This window comes from Hylobates moloch, unplaced genomic scaffold (assembly GCF_009828535.3).
Source record: "Hylobates moloch isolate HMO894 unplaced genomic scaffold, HMol_V3 SCAFFOLD_18, whole genome shotgun sequence".
NCBI classification, from domain to species: Eukaryota; Metazoa; Chordata; class Mammalia; order Primates; family Hylobatidae; genus Hylobates; species Hylobates moloch.
This window is the reverse complement of record NW_026652293.1, coordinates 7,009,075-7,025,625: the sequence shown is the minus strand read 5'-3', so window position 1 is coordinate 7,025,625 and position 16,551 is coordinate 7,009,075. Positions and strand designations below refer to the sequence as shown.

The following is a 16,551-nucleotide window of genomic DNA, read 5'->3' as shown; positions in this document are numbered from 1 at the left end:
ATCCTTGCTTTATGAGCGGAAAAACTGTTCCTCATGAAGTTCAACAAAATGATGCAGGTAAAGCAGTTAGCTAGCACCTGGCACATGGCAGACACTCATAGCTGCCTGAGGCATAGAAGAACTAGATCATGCGGGGAGCCAGAGGCACCTGCAGAGCCTCATGGGCTGGCTGCTGCAGGGCGTGGCTGATTAAGAGTGCTTTTGTGAGTTGGCCTGCAGGGTACAGTTGGTAACGTGCCACAGCTCTCAGGAAAGTGACCTAAGTTGGATTTTTCTGCATGGACACGGAATTGCAAAAAATTCTCATTTGCATGGATATGTGTAGTTTATTTTTCCTAGAAGCTGCATGTCAAGACCCAGAAGAAAGAGGCATTTCATAATAATGATTAATCAGCTATATCTTAAAGAAGAAAGAAAACAATTAAGGAAATACGATACTAAGAAAACAAGGGGAAAAACAATCTCCCCAAGGTGGATCCACCCAGCAAACCTTGACAGCATTTCCTCTTATCCACCTGAATAAAAATGACCAGCCCTTTCCAAATGGCAGAGAGCACTGAGAGGAGACGCAAGGAGCAGCCTGCCAGGACCAAGTGAGAGGTGAGGCTCATGCTGTCCGTTGTCAGGGGCTCATATGCACCACCATCCTAGCCCTCCTCCTTCACGGCCGCAGGGAGGTGACCTGTTACCATTGTGTATGGCTATGATGTTCCAGATGCTGGGCATTTGGTAGAATGGGAAGGGGTATTCTATAGAAGAGGTGAATTTTCTAGTATCTTATTTTCAATGAGAAGAGATAGAGAGTGGGAAAGAAGGAGCGAAGGAAGGAAAGGTCAGGGATCTGATGTGTTTACTATTGCTTTTTTGTTCCAAGAACTGTGTTGGGCACTTTATAATGTGTTATCATTGTTTAATCCTTTGCAATGTGAAATATCTTTTTAAATGTAAGGAGAACCACTGGTTCAGAAATGGGTTCCTGTCTGTCTGGTGTCAGGGGAGCTACTGGGATCCCAGGCTGTGATGTCAGAGGGAAACGATGCTGTAAGTGGGGTGGAGTAGCAGTAAAGACAGCCAGCTCAGGGACTGGCCTGCCTTCTGTCAAACCCTGGCTTGGGCAGGTTACTTCATTTTCTTCGTAAAATGGGAACAGAAACAGAGCCTACTTCACAGGGTGGTTGTGAGCATTAAATGAGAAAATTACGTAAAATTCTTGGGACAGTGCCCAATGTACATGGCACGCAGGATAAATGTTACCTACTATTAATATCTGAATTAGCCAAGATGTCTGGAATTGCCTCACCAAGCTAAGGTAGACATCTTTCTCCTCCACAAAATGCACAAGTCTCCTGGCATGGGATGAGCAGGCAATATCCCACTGCTTCTGAGAGTTATCTTGTCAGAAGAAAAACTGCACTCTCTTTCTTGGCTTTCTAGAAGCACCCCAGTAGTCTTCTGAGGGGACAGAGCTCTGGGGGACTCTCTACAAACTTTCCTGGCAATGGGGCCCATCCTTGTTTAGCCAGAAAGAAAGGTTGATAAAAGAGAAAAGGAGCTCTTTGGCCTAATGCCTGCCGCATGGTAAGGTCTCGACATACACCTGTCTATCCGCTGGGAATGATGCCCAGTTAAGGAGAGACAAGGCAAAAATGGTTTCTAAACAGGATTTGCTGTTTCCTGGCTTTCCAGAGAAGGAGCTGGGAATCTTGAGGAAGGCATGGGGTGTGGGGGCAGCTGGGGTTCACACTCACACGTGTGAGTTACAGCAGCTCTAACTATAGCTCTGCAGTCCTTGCACCTGGCTCCCTATGTCTGATGCCCTCCTCTCCTCCACAGCCACACATGATAGACTTACCTTGGCACACACAGCTGTAAATGGGAGATCTCAGTGGGCACCATGCAAAGTGCATAGCAGAGGGCTGCTCTCATCACATGTGTTGTCATAAGACGTGCGTTAAGGCTAAGCTCTATTTATAAGCTTGTGAAATGTGGGTGAAAGCAGAGATAACCCCATAAGCTGTACCATTATATTTTATGCACTTTTCTCCGTGCACATTATATGGCACAATACAAAGTGGTTAAATGAAGAAGCAGCAAGAAAGACAGAGGCAAGAAGGGTAAGAGAATGAGAAGAGGTGGCCAACTTCTCATGGTCTAGCCCTGGCTATGAAGCAACTAGCTGCAAACATGCCCCTCATACCCTTTGGCTCAGCGGGTGACCGATAGAAAGTTACCAAGCTGCCCTCTACCATTGGCATCTTCCCCTAGCTCCTCATTGTGGCTAATTAGTTCTTGAAGATGCCTTGTGCCTCCCTTTCCCATCCTCTCCAGAAGGTGAAATCTCCACAGCTGGCTTCAAACAAATGATTTTAAGCAGATACACTCTTGAGGTTTATAATAAAAGAGTGTTACTTATTTCGGGGGCGAACATCAAAAACCAAGTGTGTTTTTATGGTTTTTCACATCTGTTGCTGAATTCCTAGGGCATCTTACCAACCTTGCTTTTCCTATTTAATTTATTAAAAGCAATGCTTTTCACCCCTGTTGACAAAGTAGGCTGTGTTGAGTCATAGGAGAGTGATATGCACACCAGTATGCTTCCTGGGACTTAAGAGAGTGGTGTATCCTGTTTTCTGGGGTGGAGGTGGGGGCATGGGGCGAGGGTGGGGAAGAACTCATATCCAGTTGACTCAAGAAAACCAGAGGAGATACATACCCCTGAAACTCCTCAAGGCTGAAGTGTTTAGTGTTGTTTTCTTGTATTCTGCCTGGCCTGCCTTCGAGGCTGGAAGGGGGCGTCAATCAGGGGTCTTCTTTTTCATTGCCCTCCACTCTTGGCTGGACAGCTGACTTCCTCCCCTTTCTGCAGGCATGAAGTTACAGTGTGTTTCCCTTTGGCTCCTGGGTACAATATTGATATTGTGCTCAGTAGACAACCATGGTCTCAGGAGATGTCTGATTTCCGCAGACATGCACCATATAGAAGAGAGTTTCCAAGAAATCAAAAGAGCCATCGTGAGTATGGGTTGGTGTAAAGGTGTGGGTGACGGGGTGTGCCTCCCCTTACATCTTAGCTTGAAAATGAGCTCCTTCTCATTGCCTTTTGCATCTCAGAAGAACATAGGATACCGATTGCTTATGTCTGTTCTTATGTTTCCCTCCACAGCAAGCTAAGGACACCTTCCCAAATGTCACTATCCTGTCCACATTGGAGACTCTGCAGATCATTAAGGTATTGGTCTGTGTCTGCTTTTGCCAGTATTTTTATCTTCATGTCTAAATGGCTCTGGGCTGAGAAAGAAATCCCTACCTTGTCCCCTTCTCTTTCCTAATCTCCAATGTACTCTAAATGCACCAGGCTTCTTTGTCAGATGATGTGTCAGGGCACGCTAGTTTCCCAGGGACATGTAACCCCTGGGAGGAATTAAAGAAGTGCTGCTTCCTAGAGAGTGATTGGGGGTGCCAAGTGCTCAGGGGGGATTAGGATTTCTGTGGCTTAGGGGTAATTTTGGAAGGCCCCATGGAGGTATAAAAGAATAAAGGAAAATAATAGCAGCGATAGAGAGTCAATGAGATTTTTGAGCCCAAAGTTATATGATCATAAATTGTTTTAGAAAGACAATCTGGTGCTGTTCTTACAATGGACAACATGAGGCAGGAAAGCCAGTGACAAGATCTGCCCAACCATCCAGACAGGAGGTGATGAAAGTATGTTACAAAATAGCTGGCTTACCAGGTGATCATTCATTTTACAAAAAGGCCCATGAGAGATGCCTTTAAAAGTGAGCTCCTCCAGTCCTGGGAAGTATTCTAGACAGATCCAGTTTTGGGAGGGATTTTATATGACAGAGTGTAAGGTATATTTGTATTGAGTTACTTTTTTCTCAGGTTTCTCTGCATACGTGAGAGAGAGACACACGCACCTCTTCATAATTCTTCTAAGCAGTGATTTATTTGTGGTGAAGAGATGTAGCCACTTACTAAATAATATTCTAGCCAACTGTAGTATAGACACATAAGGTATGACAGCTGGAAGGGACCCAAAAGACCGTCTATTCCAAAACTATCATTTTCAAATGAGGGCAGTAAGACCTTGGGAGGGAGCATGACTAATTAGTGGCAGAGTTAGGAACAGACCCCCAAATATATGCCCCCATCTTCAGATTCTTTCTCCTCTCAAGTTTGGGAAGTAGCTCATGTGGAATAAGAAAAGGAATCAATAAGGATTCAGGCCCCTTCCCTTCCCTTCCCTTCCCTTCCCTTCCCTTCCCTTCCCTTCCCTTCCTCTTTCCTTCCCTTCCTTTCTCAGCCCCACCGTCCTTTTTTCTGCATTGTTCCTTTTTCTAGTACCACAGTCTTTGATAGTGCAGAGGAGTGTAACATTTTGCCCTTCTGGTTAAGGGAATCAGCAAGAGTGAAGGAAGAGAAGGGTTTTTGTGTTGCCATCTAGGAAAAGCTGACACTGGGGCCAAGGAGGCTTTGCTTCTTGAGTGAAGATGGATGTGCTTTCCCATCGTTAACCACTCCCTGCTTAGACTGAACAGTTAATCTTCTGCAGAGTAACTGGCTCTCAGGGCAGATGGGGGGCAAACTTCTAGAAGGAAACTGTCTAGCCAACTTCTCTGGGCTGTGCCTGGGAACTTAGAGACTATTTCTTTGGGACATCTGCACTCTGCAGGCTGCAGACCTACCCAAATATGCCCATTTCTGCAGCTGTCGGTCTCTCTTGCAAATCTCAGCCTCATTCCAATGATCTTTCTGGTTTTAAAAGGACAGACTACAGGAGAGCTGAGCAGTGTGGCCCAGAGTAAGGTGGCCAGAATGAATGCAATGTGATTATAGTTGGAGGAATGCATACCTAGCAGGATGACTGGCATGCAACAGCCCTTGCATGTTGGCAGATGGGAGACATAACAGAGAGGCAACTTCAGCCCCTGTAGTGTAAGGAAGTTCTTTTCAAGAAAGCTGCTCAGCCATCAGTCCTTTTAAAAAGGAGGCAACTGGTTCCTGGAAAGATTTCAGTGGAAGTTAGTGATGACATGCTAGGGATACTGTAGAGAGAATTAGCCTATGATGGATTCTGGGCCCCATCCTTAGTAAATGTATTTCTTGGCCATACAAAAAAAGGGGAGAACTGGAATCTCTTCTTACTATTTTTGTCATAAGTAGCTTTGATGGGAATAAGAGAGGATGAACACTCTGAGACCATTACGAATTTTTCCAAAATGACTTAGTTCTCTCATGTCTTGCTGCCCCTACTCAAATGGACTGCCCCGGTCTCCAACATAATGAGAGAAGAGGCCTCTAGTGTTTCTCTAATTTGTGTTTGTAGCCCTCAGATGTGTGCTGCGTGACCAAGAACCTCCTGGCGTTCTACGTGGACAGGGTGTTCAAGGATCATCCGGAGCCAAACCCCAAAATCTTGAGAAAAATCAGCAGCATTGCCAACTCTTTCCTCTACATGCAGAAAACTCTGCGGCAATGTGTGAGTCACTGGGTCAGAATTCCAGCATCTGCTCCCCGTCTGCCCCAGGAGAGGCCAGGAAGTGCTGGCCCCCATTGGCCTCCTGATATGGTGCTTGGAGTCAAAGGAAATTCTCTGCGCACGTCCACGGGGAGAACTGTTGAGAACCTCTCCCAGTGGCCACTGCTTCCCCAGGGCTCCCTGCCCGCTGACAACTCCTCAGACGGTCTCCTCCTAGATAACCCTCCTGGGGTGACCAGCTTATGTCAACATGTTCCTTAGTAAGAGGCATGGCAAGGACTCCAGTTCTACTATAAGCATACCCCTGGTTTCTTTATTTCTGGCCCTTTGGTGTCTTTACATCAGTAAACCTCTGGGTAGTTCCTTGGTATGGACTATCCCTGAAGGTTGCCTAGAAATTCACTGCCATCTATTCAAATCTAACATCAGAAACAAAACCAACACAAACCAACAAAAACTTAGACCAGGAGAGAACCTGGGCTCTCGCCCCATTCCTGCTAATAATTTCCTGTGAGACTTTGTAGCAAGTGACTTTACCTCTCTGTGCCTCAGATTCTAAAATTGATAGAAGAGTTGATGGCCCCTGTCCTACTTGCATTAACATGATGATGATAATGGACTCAAATGAATTCACCTGACCAGTTGTTTAATTAATAATTTGTTAAAATTAACTATCTAATTAATAATTAATATTTAACAAATGTTTGTTGAGTGCCTACCCCGTGGGATGCAGCACTCAGAGTGGTGATAAGACAGATATGGTGCCTGCTTTCCTAGTGCTGACAGTCTGATGGGCTCTAAATGCAGAAAAAAGAAAAGGCGTGGGCAGATGCAGGTGATTCTACAGACAAGCTCTACTCTTCCGTGGCCGCTCCCACCTGAGTTTACTCATCTGACTCTCACTGTGGGAGGGAGGAGAAATGTCACTTCTCACGCGGGGAGGTAGGAGTAAGAGAGGGCCAGACTGGAAATGTCCTCTGATAGGAGCTTCCTCCACTTTATCACAGCAGGAACAGAGGCAGTGTCACTGCAGGCAGGAAGCCACCAATGTCACCAGAGTCATCCACGACAACTATGATCAGGTAAGATCTGGGAAGAGGATGGGGAAGATGGAAGATGAGAGAGGTAGATCAGGAGGGTGCCAGCCCTTCAGCCTCCTCTCCACTTAAATTCATGCGTTCACTCTATAAGCAGTCATTGTGGGCAGGCCTCCATTCTCTGTGTCTGTAAAGAGAGTTTTGATCTTACCTCATTTGCTAATCCCCTGGACTCCCCATCTCCATCATTCCTCCACCATTTTCTCATACCCTCATATATCGAGCCTGACCTGTATGATTTGGGGAAGGCACCGACTGCTAAAGATGGGATGACACAGAAGGAGCAAAGATCCCCCATGAAATGTGAGCTGTTACGCCCGAAACGTGTTACCTGCATGCTGTCAGTGCGATCACTACCTGCCCCCCCATGTTGTGTGTAGTGATGAAGACACGGTACTTCTCGTGTTATTGTTGGTGTAAAATGCACGTCTCACGTGGATGTAGAGGGAGAAGCAGTGTTTCTCATGAGCATAAGTTCAAGATCTTGTTAAAATGCAGATTCTGGCTCAGCAAGGCTGGGGTGAGCCTGAGTTTCTGCATTTAGATCACACTGTCAAGTGATACCAATGCTTTGAACAGCAAGAGTTAGGGAGTCTGTTGTGGGCTCTGCTTCTTTGTGGAGAGGCTCTGTAAGATAATGTTATAGAAATAGCTAAGAGTTACATGGTTCTTACTATAAGCCAGGTATTGTTCCAGGCACACAACAAGTATTAACATACATTTGTCCTTCCCAACAATGCTATGAGTCATTATCCGCACTGGATATATTAAGAAACTGAGGCTCGAGCAGGTGAAGTAACTAAACTAAGCTCACACTGCAACTGCATGGCAGAGGTAGGATTCAATTCCGTGCTGGCTGGCTCCACAGGACGCGCTAAAAGCATGAACTCAGTCTGCTGAGGAAGGAGGTGGAATAAGGCAGGAGACTTGGGTTTCATTTCCAGCTCTGTTACTAACTGGCTGTGTGACATTGGGTAGGACACTTGCTCTAGGGGCTTTAGTGCTCTAATATGTCAAATGAGGACAACACGCTCTCCCTACCCACTGTCCAGCACCTCAGGGACGAAGACGTTCTGGAATAACAGAAGCACTAGAGCAAGCTGATGTGCAGAAGAAAATCAGCAGAACTGGCCAGTAAGGCAGATTTTTTTTTCCTGTGAAAAACAGAGGAAAAAAAAAAAACCTGAGGGAAAAGAATGAAGAATTTTAAAGTTCTGTTTATAAGGAGCTGACATGATTTAACAGCTTGTTTGTGAGGAAAAAAATTGGTTGCCTGAGAGGAAAATAATATTGAGTCTGTGTGTTATGCAAGTATATTTCATGACAAAAAACAAAAACAAAACCAAAACCTTGTGGGAACGAGCATATGAAGAAAGTGACTTGAAAACCATTACACAGTCTAGAAAGGTGGGTTCTTACAATGATCTCTGATTTCAGCTGGAAGTCCGCGCCGCTGCCATTAAATCCCTGGGAGAGCTCAACGTCTTTCTAGCCTGGATTGATAAGAATCATGAAGTAACGTCCTCAGCTTGATGACAAGGAACCTGTATAGTGATCCAGGGATGAACACCTCCTGTGCGGTTTACTGTGGGAGACAGCCCACCTTGAAGGGGAAGGAGATGGGGAAGGCCCCTTGCAGCTAAAAGTCCCACTGGCTGGCCTCGGGCTGTCTGATTCCACGTGAAAATAGCTAAAAAGTCTACTGTGGTATTTATAATAAACTCTGTCTGCTGGAGGGCCTGCAGGCCATCCTGGGAGTAAAGGGCTGCCTCCCCTCTAATTTATTGTGAAGACATATAGTCCATGTCTGTGATGTGAGCCGAGTGATATCCTGTAGTACACATTGTACTGACTGGTTTTTCTGAATAAATTCTGTATTTTACCTATGAATGGAAGGATATTTTCATTCAGGGAGAGTCAGTCAAGACTGAGGACAGGGTGTTTCTGACAGAGGGATGGTTGTCATGGTGACAAAGCTGAACAAGCGCAGGCACAAGTAAGTAGAGAGGCCACCGGGTAGAGAGGCCAAAAGGGTACCAGCATCTAGATGGACACTGCATAGATGCTTCAGAGCACAAATGCGTATCTTTCAGATTTCATATCAGATGCTTTAATGGAAAGAACAAGACCTCTGAAGTTCAACTGATCTGGTTCCAATCCTATGTGACTTTGAACAAAGCACTTAACGTTTCTAAGACTCAGTGTCCTCTATTGTAAAGTGGAGATATTAACACCAGTCCTGTATTGTTGCTGTGAGCATCGAGTAAGGAAAAGGTCTCTCATGACCTCAGCAGGGTGAGAGACAGCACGGTGCAATATAAAGATTGCCAATTCAGGGGCCACCTTCTGGTTCTAAGGCATCTCCTGCCGTGAATTTCCCAGGGCAGGTCAGTATATTTCTTTGGTTCTCAGTTGTTGGTAGTGTGGATACTGACCCTTCTGGACTACCTGCTCCATAAGAGTATTTATTTATTTATGGAGACAGGGTCTCACTCTGTCACCCAGGCTGGAGCACAGTGGCATGATCGTAGCTCACTGTAGTCTCAAACTCCTAGCTCAATCAATCCTCCCTCCTCGGCCTCCCAAAGTGCTGGCATTACAGACATGAGCCACCACACCTGCCTCTATATAATCATTTAAAAGCTGGAGTCATTATGAGGGCTTTTACAACCCTGATATCTGCACACACACCTCTCCTGGCTGTTTCCCCCAACTGTGCCCCTGCTCCTTCCCCAGGCTCACTCTGACCCAGCCATAGTGGTTTGCTCTGTGTTTCTCAGACACATCAGGCGTGTTCTCACCATACAGTGTATGCACTTTGTGTACATGCACACTCATAAACTGAGGTAGGGTTAAAAAATAAAACAAACCCTCCACACATTATGCATTAGCGTGACTCATAGGCTATTAGGGAGCAGGGTTGTTTGCTGAGGACCTAACCTTTCCAAAGTGACCTTGGATGGGCACCCACCCTGAGCAGGCTGTGTGACGGCAGTTATAGCATTTCTGATCTTTTATCACTGCCCTGGGATGTGCTTACCCCAGACACCTGCATGGCTTGCACCTCCACGTCTTTCAGACCTTCACTCCAAAGGTCTCCTATTGGAGGAGAACCCCCCATTTCCACCTTCAGCACACTTTGTACCCCTTTCCTGTTTATCTAGCATCCTATTTTGTTTATTAGCTGTTTCTCCACACGAATGTAAACTTCATGAGTGTAGGGATGGTTTAGTTTGTTCACTGCCTGGCACTTAGTAGGCGTTAAATTCACAATTCACCCAATTATTTATTCAAGAAATGTGAATAACCACAAACATGTATATAGTGCTTCCTATATGCCAGCCGATAGTCTAAGAAATATACTTCTTGTAATATAATATAAATACATATATATATATTTCATTTACTTCTCACAACAATCCTATTGCAGGGTTTTCAGAATGAAATAAAATGAAAAAGGCCACCTCATTGATTGTTAGCAGTACAGATAATTAAACCCTAAGAAAGAAACTAGGCACAGAGAGGTTAAGTAACTTACCCTAGGCCACACAGCGCATAAGTAGAAGAGCTGAGCTTCCAATCCAGGCAGCCACATTCCAGAATGAACTATAATGTCCACAATAACGTACATATGCTGAGTTCATTATGTGCCAGGCACCAAGGTGAGAACTTAACTTATGGCTCCTCCTTTACTCCTCACGATAGTTCTCTAAGGTAAGATTATAATTATAATGTGAAGAAGTCTGCACTTTGGGAGGCCGAGGTGGGCGGATCACTAGGTCAGGAGTTCGAGACCAGCCTGGTCAACACGGTGAAACTCCGTCTCTACTAAAAATAGAAAAACTAGCCAGGCATGGTGGCGGGCGCCTGTAATCCCAGCTACTGGGGAGGCTGAGGCAAGAGAATTGCTTGAACTCGGGTGGCAGAGGTTGCAGTGAGCCGAGATTGTTCCACTGCACTCCAGCCTGGATGACAGAGCTAGACTCTGTCTCAAAAAAAAAAAAAAAAAATTGTCTGGAGATTAGTGAGGTTTGACAATACACCTAAGGCCATGTTTCTAGTTGTAGAACTGAGACTCAAACTCCGGGTGTCCTACTCCAAAGCCTGAGCCCTCCATCATGATGGTCTGTGCCTTGTGCATCTTGCTCATGTGACAAGAAGCCCACAAGAGAAGATGATTTACTGGCATAATGACCTGCACCTGTAGGAAATACTGTTCTTATCAAAGGTAGTAGAAGTACTAGTAGGAGAGGAGGAGGAGCAGGAGGAAGATAATTGAAGAAGAGCTCACCCTTTTTGAAATGGCTATTATCTTGCTTAAAACTCTCCTAGGTCTCTTGTTTGCTTCCTTTCCTCATCTACTTTTCCTTTCTCTTTTTTCAGACTTGAAGAATATGACCCAATGCTTTTTGAGTTCGCAGTAGGTCTGGCATAGTGGGTGGTGTGTGTGTGTGTGTGTGCGCGTTTGTGTGTTTGTGTGTGTTTCATCACAGAGCTGGTGCTTAAGAAATACATGCTAAGAACCCAAGAGTAACATTATCTCCCAAACCATGCTGAGTCCATTGTCAGCCCCTAGTAGGTACCCTTGAAAAATCTGGAGCTCACTTCCACTGCTAAGGTGCAAGGGGAGGGAACCCATGTCAGGCACCAGGGCCATGACAGGTACTTTACACATAGGACCTCATTCAAGCCTCAGAGGAAGCCAAGGGGGTTGGAGTTCTTATCCTCACACGGTCAGTGAAGGCATCTTAGGCTCAGGGAGGTGGGGGAGCTTGCCCAAGTCCACATAGCTTTGGGATGGCAGATCCAGAAAATGAATCCAGGCCCCATCTTCCCGGCTTTGGTGCCCTCTCCTTTTGCTGCTAGGGGAGTTCATTTTATCCTGGACAAGACTGTATAACCTAGGGCCCAAGTTACAATGTTGAATGCCAGCAATGCAGATAACTAAACCCAGATGCACCAAAAGGGGTTTGGACTAACTAGCCACAAGCTTCTGAAGTTACACATGAATTTATGGACCTACACAGAGCAAAGGAGCTGAGGCCAACTTCTGAGTGTGTCATGCAATGTTCCCGGCCCAGCTGAGGCCTGGGCTCCTCCTTGGGATGCTCTATCCTCCTTCCATCTTCCAGAGCAAATTGTTAATAGCCACACACGTCCATACTGCTGAAAGAGGCACTGAAAAGGTAGAAAAAACAGTCTTGAATCACTGATGCTACCCTGTCCCCAATACCCCAGTAGTGGCAGTGTGGTGCAGAGAGCAGTTTTGTGTGCTAGGGAGAGGGAGAGCACAGCAATTGTGAGGCATTGAAATCAGTACTGTCCTTGTTATAGGAGAAAGCAAAACTGGAACACATTCACCTGATGCCCATCCACTGAGGGAGATTTAAACCAGCCCTACCCAGAGGGGAGTCACTGACCCTAACAGTCAAAACTTGAGTTTCTGCAAGCCTTACCACCATGGGCTAAAGTGCTCTGGGGTTCTAAATAAACTTGAAATTCAGTCTAGGCCACAAGGACTGCAACTCCTAGGCAAGTACTAGTGTTGAACTGGGCCCAGAGCCAGCAGACTAGGGTGTGAATGCACACAATACACTGAGACACCAACCAAGGCAGCTAAAGTGGTACCAGCATTACCCCTCCTCTAACCCCAGGCTGCACAGCTCATGGTTCAAAATAATGAGACTCCTTCCTTCCACTTGAGGAGTGGAGACAAAAGAGTAGGGAGGACTTTGTCTTATATCTTGGATACCAGCTCAACCACAACAGGGTAGGGCACTGGTCAGTCATGAGGCCCCCTTTCCAGGCCCTAGCTCCCACTTGACATTTCTAGGCACCCCCTGGGCCAGAAGGGAACCAGTTGCCTTAAAGGGAAGAACCCAGTTTTGGCAGGATTCATCACCGGCTAACTGAAGAGCCCTTGGGCCCTGAATAACCAGCAATGATATCCAGGTGCTATGTTGAGGGCCTTGGGTGAGACTCTGAGACTTGCTGGCTTCAGATGAGACTCAGCACATTCCTAACTATGGTAGCTATGGGGTGAGACTTCTTCTGCTTGAGAAAAGTGGAGGGAAACGTAAAGGGGACTTTGTTTTGCACCTTAGGTACCAGCTTGGACACAATGGGGTACAGCACCAACTGGGCTCCTGGGGTCCCTGATTCTAGGACTTGGCTCTTGGATGGCATTTCTGAACCTGCCCTGGGGCACAGTGGAGCCCACAGCCCTGAAGGGTGAGTCCCAGGCCTAGAAGCATTCGCCGCAAGCTGACTGAAGAGCCCCTGGGAACATTGGCAGTAGTGTGGCAGTACTCTCTGTGGGCCTGAAGTGGCGGTAGCCATCTGATGAGGCTCTCCTGCCTTTGGAAAGGGGTGGAAAGAGTGGGAAAGTCTACATCTTGTGATTTGAGTGCCAGCTCAGGTGCAGTACAATAGAGAACAGAACACAGGGTAGACTCCTGAGGTTTTTGACTCTAGTCTCTGACTCCCAGATAGATAGCACCTCTGGGGGCCTGGAGGAACTTGTCACCCTGATAAGAAGACTCTAGTCTCTGACTCCAAGATAGCACCTCTGGGAGCCTGGGGGAACTTGTCACCCTGATAAGAATGACACAGGCCTGGCCGGCTTTGCTACCTGCTGATTGTTGGGCCCCAGGGCCTTGAGCAAACACAGGCAGTAGCTAGGCAATGGTTACAGAAGGCCTTGGGTGAGACCCAGTGCCGTGCTGGCTTCAGGTCTGACTCAGCACAGTCCTTGGTGGCCACAGGGGTGCTTGTGTCACTCCACCCTGAGCTCCAGGTGTCTCAAAACAGAGAGAGAGACTGTTTGGGAGAGGTAAGGGAAGAAAACAGGAATCTTTGCCTGGTAATCCAGAGAATTCTTCTGGATCTTGTCCAAGATTGTCAAGGTGGTACCTCTACAAGTCTGCAAGAATCACAGTGTTACTGGGCTTGGGATGCCCCCTAAAGCAGATAGAGCTTAGATCACAACACTCAAGTCCTTTTGAACATCTGGAAAGCCTTCCTAAGAAGGACAGGTACAAACAAGCCCAGACTGTGAAGATTACAATACCTAACTCTTACAATTAATAGCTAAATGCCTAGACACAGACAAACATCTACAAGCATCAAGATAATCTAGGAAAATATTACCTCACCTAGTGAAATAAATAAGGCACCAGGGACCAACCAATCCTGGAGAAACAGAGATATGTGACCTTTCAGGAAGAGAATTCAAAATAGCTGCGTTGAGAAAACCCAAAGAAATTCAAGATCACACAGAGAAGGAATTCAGAATTCTATCAGATAAATTTAACAAAGAGATTGAAATAATGAGAAAAATAAAGCAGAAATTCTGGAGCTGAAAAATACAATTGGCATACTGAAGAATACATCAGAGTTTTTTTTTTTTTTTGACAGACTCTCGCTCTGTCACCAGGCTGGAGTGCAGTGGGCGATCTCGACTCACTGCAAGCTCTGCCTCCCGAGTTCACGCCATTCTCCCACCTCAGCCTCCCCAGTAGCTGGGACTACAGACACCCGCCACCACGCCCAGCTAATTTTGTTTTTGTATTTTTAGTAGAGACGGAGTTTCACTGTGTTAGCCAGGATGGTCTCAATCTCCTGACCTCGTGATCTGCCCGCCTCGGCCTCCCAAAGTGCTGGGATTACAGGCGTGAGCCACTGCGACCGGCTGCATCAGAGTTTTTTAATAGCAGAATTCATCAAGCAGAAGACAGGCTATTTGAAAATATACAGCAAGAGGAGACAAAAGAAAAAGTAATAAAAAAATGAAGCATGCCTACAGGATCTAGAAAATAACTTCAAAAGGGCAAATCTAAGAGTTATTGGCCTTAAAGAGGAAGTAGAGGCGTAGGGGTAGAAAATTTATTGGAAGGAATAATAACAGAGAACTTCTCAAGCCCAGAGAAAGATATTAATACTGAAGTACAAGAAGTTTATAGAACACAAGCAAATTTAACTCAAAGGAGACTACCTCAAGGCATTTAATAATCAAACTCCCAAAAGTCAAAGATAAAGAAAGGATCCTAAAAGCAGGAAGAAAAAAGAAACAACGTACACTGTAGCTTCAATATAGCTGGCAGCAGACTTTTCAGTGGAAACCTTGTAGGCCAAGAGAGTGTGGCATCATGACCTATTTAAAGTGCTGAAGGAAAAAACTTTTACTGTAGAATATCAGATCTGGTGAAAATAGCCTTCGAACGTGAAAAAGAAATAAGGACTTTCCAAGACAAACAAAAGCTGAGGGATTTCATCAACACCAGACCTGTCCTGCAAGAGATGTTAAAGGGAGTGCTTTAATCAGAAATAAAAGGATATTAATGAGCAGTAAGGAATCATTTGAAAGTACAAAACTCACTGGTAATAGTAAGTGCACAGAAAAATACAGAATATTATGACACTGTAACTGTGGTGTGTAAACTACTTTTATCTTAAGTAGAAAGACTAAACAATGAAAAATAATAACTTCCACTTGAGGAGTGGAACAAGTTTTCGAGACACAGACAGTAAAATAAGATATAAATAGTAAAAACAAAACGTTAAAAAATGTAGGGACAAAGTTAAGGCATAGAGTCTTTGTTAGTTTTTTTTTTTTTTGCTTGCTTTTTGTTTTCTTGTTTATGCAAACAGTGTTAAGTTGTTATTAAGTTAAATTAATGGACTATAAAATAGTATTTGCAAGCCTCGTGGTAACCTCAAACCAAAAAACATACAATGGATACACACACAAAAAAAAATGAAAAGCAAGAAACTAAATTATATCACCAGAGAAAATCGCTTTCACTAAAAGGAAGACAGGAAGGAAAGACAGAAGAAAGGGAAGGTCACAAACCAGCCAGAAAACAAATCACAAAATGCAGGAATAAGTCCTTACTTATCAATAATAACATTGAATGTAAATAGACTAAATGCTCCAATCAAAAGAAATAGAGTGACTGAATGGATTTTTTAAAAAAGACCCAACGATCTACTGCCTACAAGAAACACACTTCATCTATTAAGATACACAGAGTGAAAATAAAGGGATGGGAAAACATATTCCACGCAAATGGAAACCAAAAAAGAGCAGGAGTGGCTACACTTAATTCCGACAAAATAGATTTCAAGACAAAAGCTATAAGAAGAGACAAAGAAGGTCACTACATAATGAAAATGGGTCAATTCAGCAAGAGGATATAACAATTTTAAATACATATGCACTTGATACTGGAGCACCCAGATATATGAAGCAAATATTAGAACAAAAGAGAGATAGACCCTGATACAATAAAAGCTGGAGACTTCAACAGCCCACTTTCAGCACTGAGAAGATCTTCCAGACAGAAAATCCACAAAGAAACTTAATCTGCACTATAGACCAAAAGAACCTAATAGATATTTACAGAACATTTCATCCAACTGCTGCAGAACACATATTCTTTTCCTCAGCACATGGCTCATTCTCAAGGATAGACAATATGTTAGGTCACAAAACAAGTCAAAACATTTAAAAAACTTTGAGATACCAAGCATCTTCTCTGACCACAATGGAATAAAACTAGAAACGAACAGCAAGAGGAATTTTGGAAATTATACAAATACATGGAAATTAAACAATATGCTCCTGAATAACCAGCAGGTAAATGAAGAAGGAAATTGAAAAATTTCTTGAAGCAAATGATAACGGAAACACAAGATGCCAAAACCTATGGGATACTGCAAGAGCAGCACTAAAAAGTAAGTTTATAGCTATAAGTGCCTACATGAAAAAAGAAATGTCAACTAAATAACCTAACAATACATCTTAAACAACTTGAGAAGTAAGAGCAAACCTAATCCAAAATTAGTAGAGAAAAGAAATAATAAAATCAGAGCAGAAAGAAATGAAATTGAAATGAAGAAAACAATACAAAAGATCAATGAAACAAAAAGTTGGTTTTTTGAAAAGTTAAACAAAATGGACAAAACTTTAGC

The 16,551-nt window shown here is 44.5% G+C and overlaps 1 protein-coding gene across 1 annotated transcript; it reads left to right on the top strand.

Moving 5' to 3' along the window:
* The first annotated feature begins 546 nt into the window (after window positions 1-546).
* On the top strand, window positions 547-8,397 carry IL19 (interleukin 19). Its single transcript, XM_032137013.2, has 6 exons — window positions 547-600; window positions 2,966-3,012; window positions 3,164-3,229; window positions 5,330-5,482; window positions 6,490-6,564; window positions 8,017-8,397. The coding sequence occupies exons 2-6, from the start codon at window positions 2,968-2,970 to the stop codon at window positions 8,110-8,112; spliced, it is 435 nt and encodes a 144-aa protein (XP_031992904.1). The 5' UTR covers window positions 547-600; window positions 2,966-2,967; the 3' UTR covers window positions 8,113-8,397.
* Window positions 8,398-16,551: the final 8,154 nt, after the last annotated feature.

Bases quoted from the DNA above. Each gene is read 5' to 3' on its own strand.
- IL19 (XM_032137013.2), top strand. From the start codon at position 2,968: ATGCACCATATAGAAGAGAGTTTCCAAGAAATCAAAAGAGCCATC. The intron at 5,483-6,489 runs GTGAGTCACTGG...ACTTTATCACAG, and splicing joins AGAAAACTCTGCGGCAATGT to CAGGAACAGAGGCAGTGTCA. The intron at 6,565-8,016 runs GTAAGATCTGGG...CTCTGATTTCAG, and splicing joins TCCACGACAACTATGATCAG to CTGGAAGTCCGCGCCGCTGC.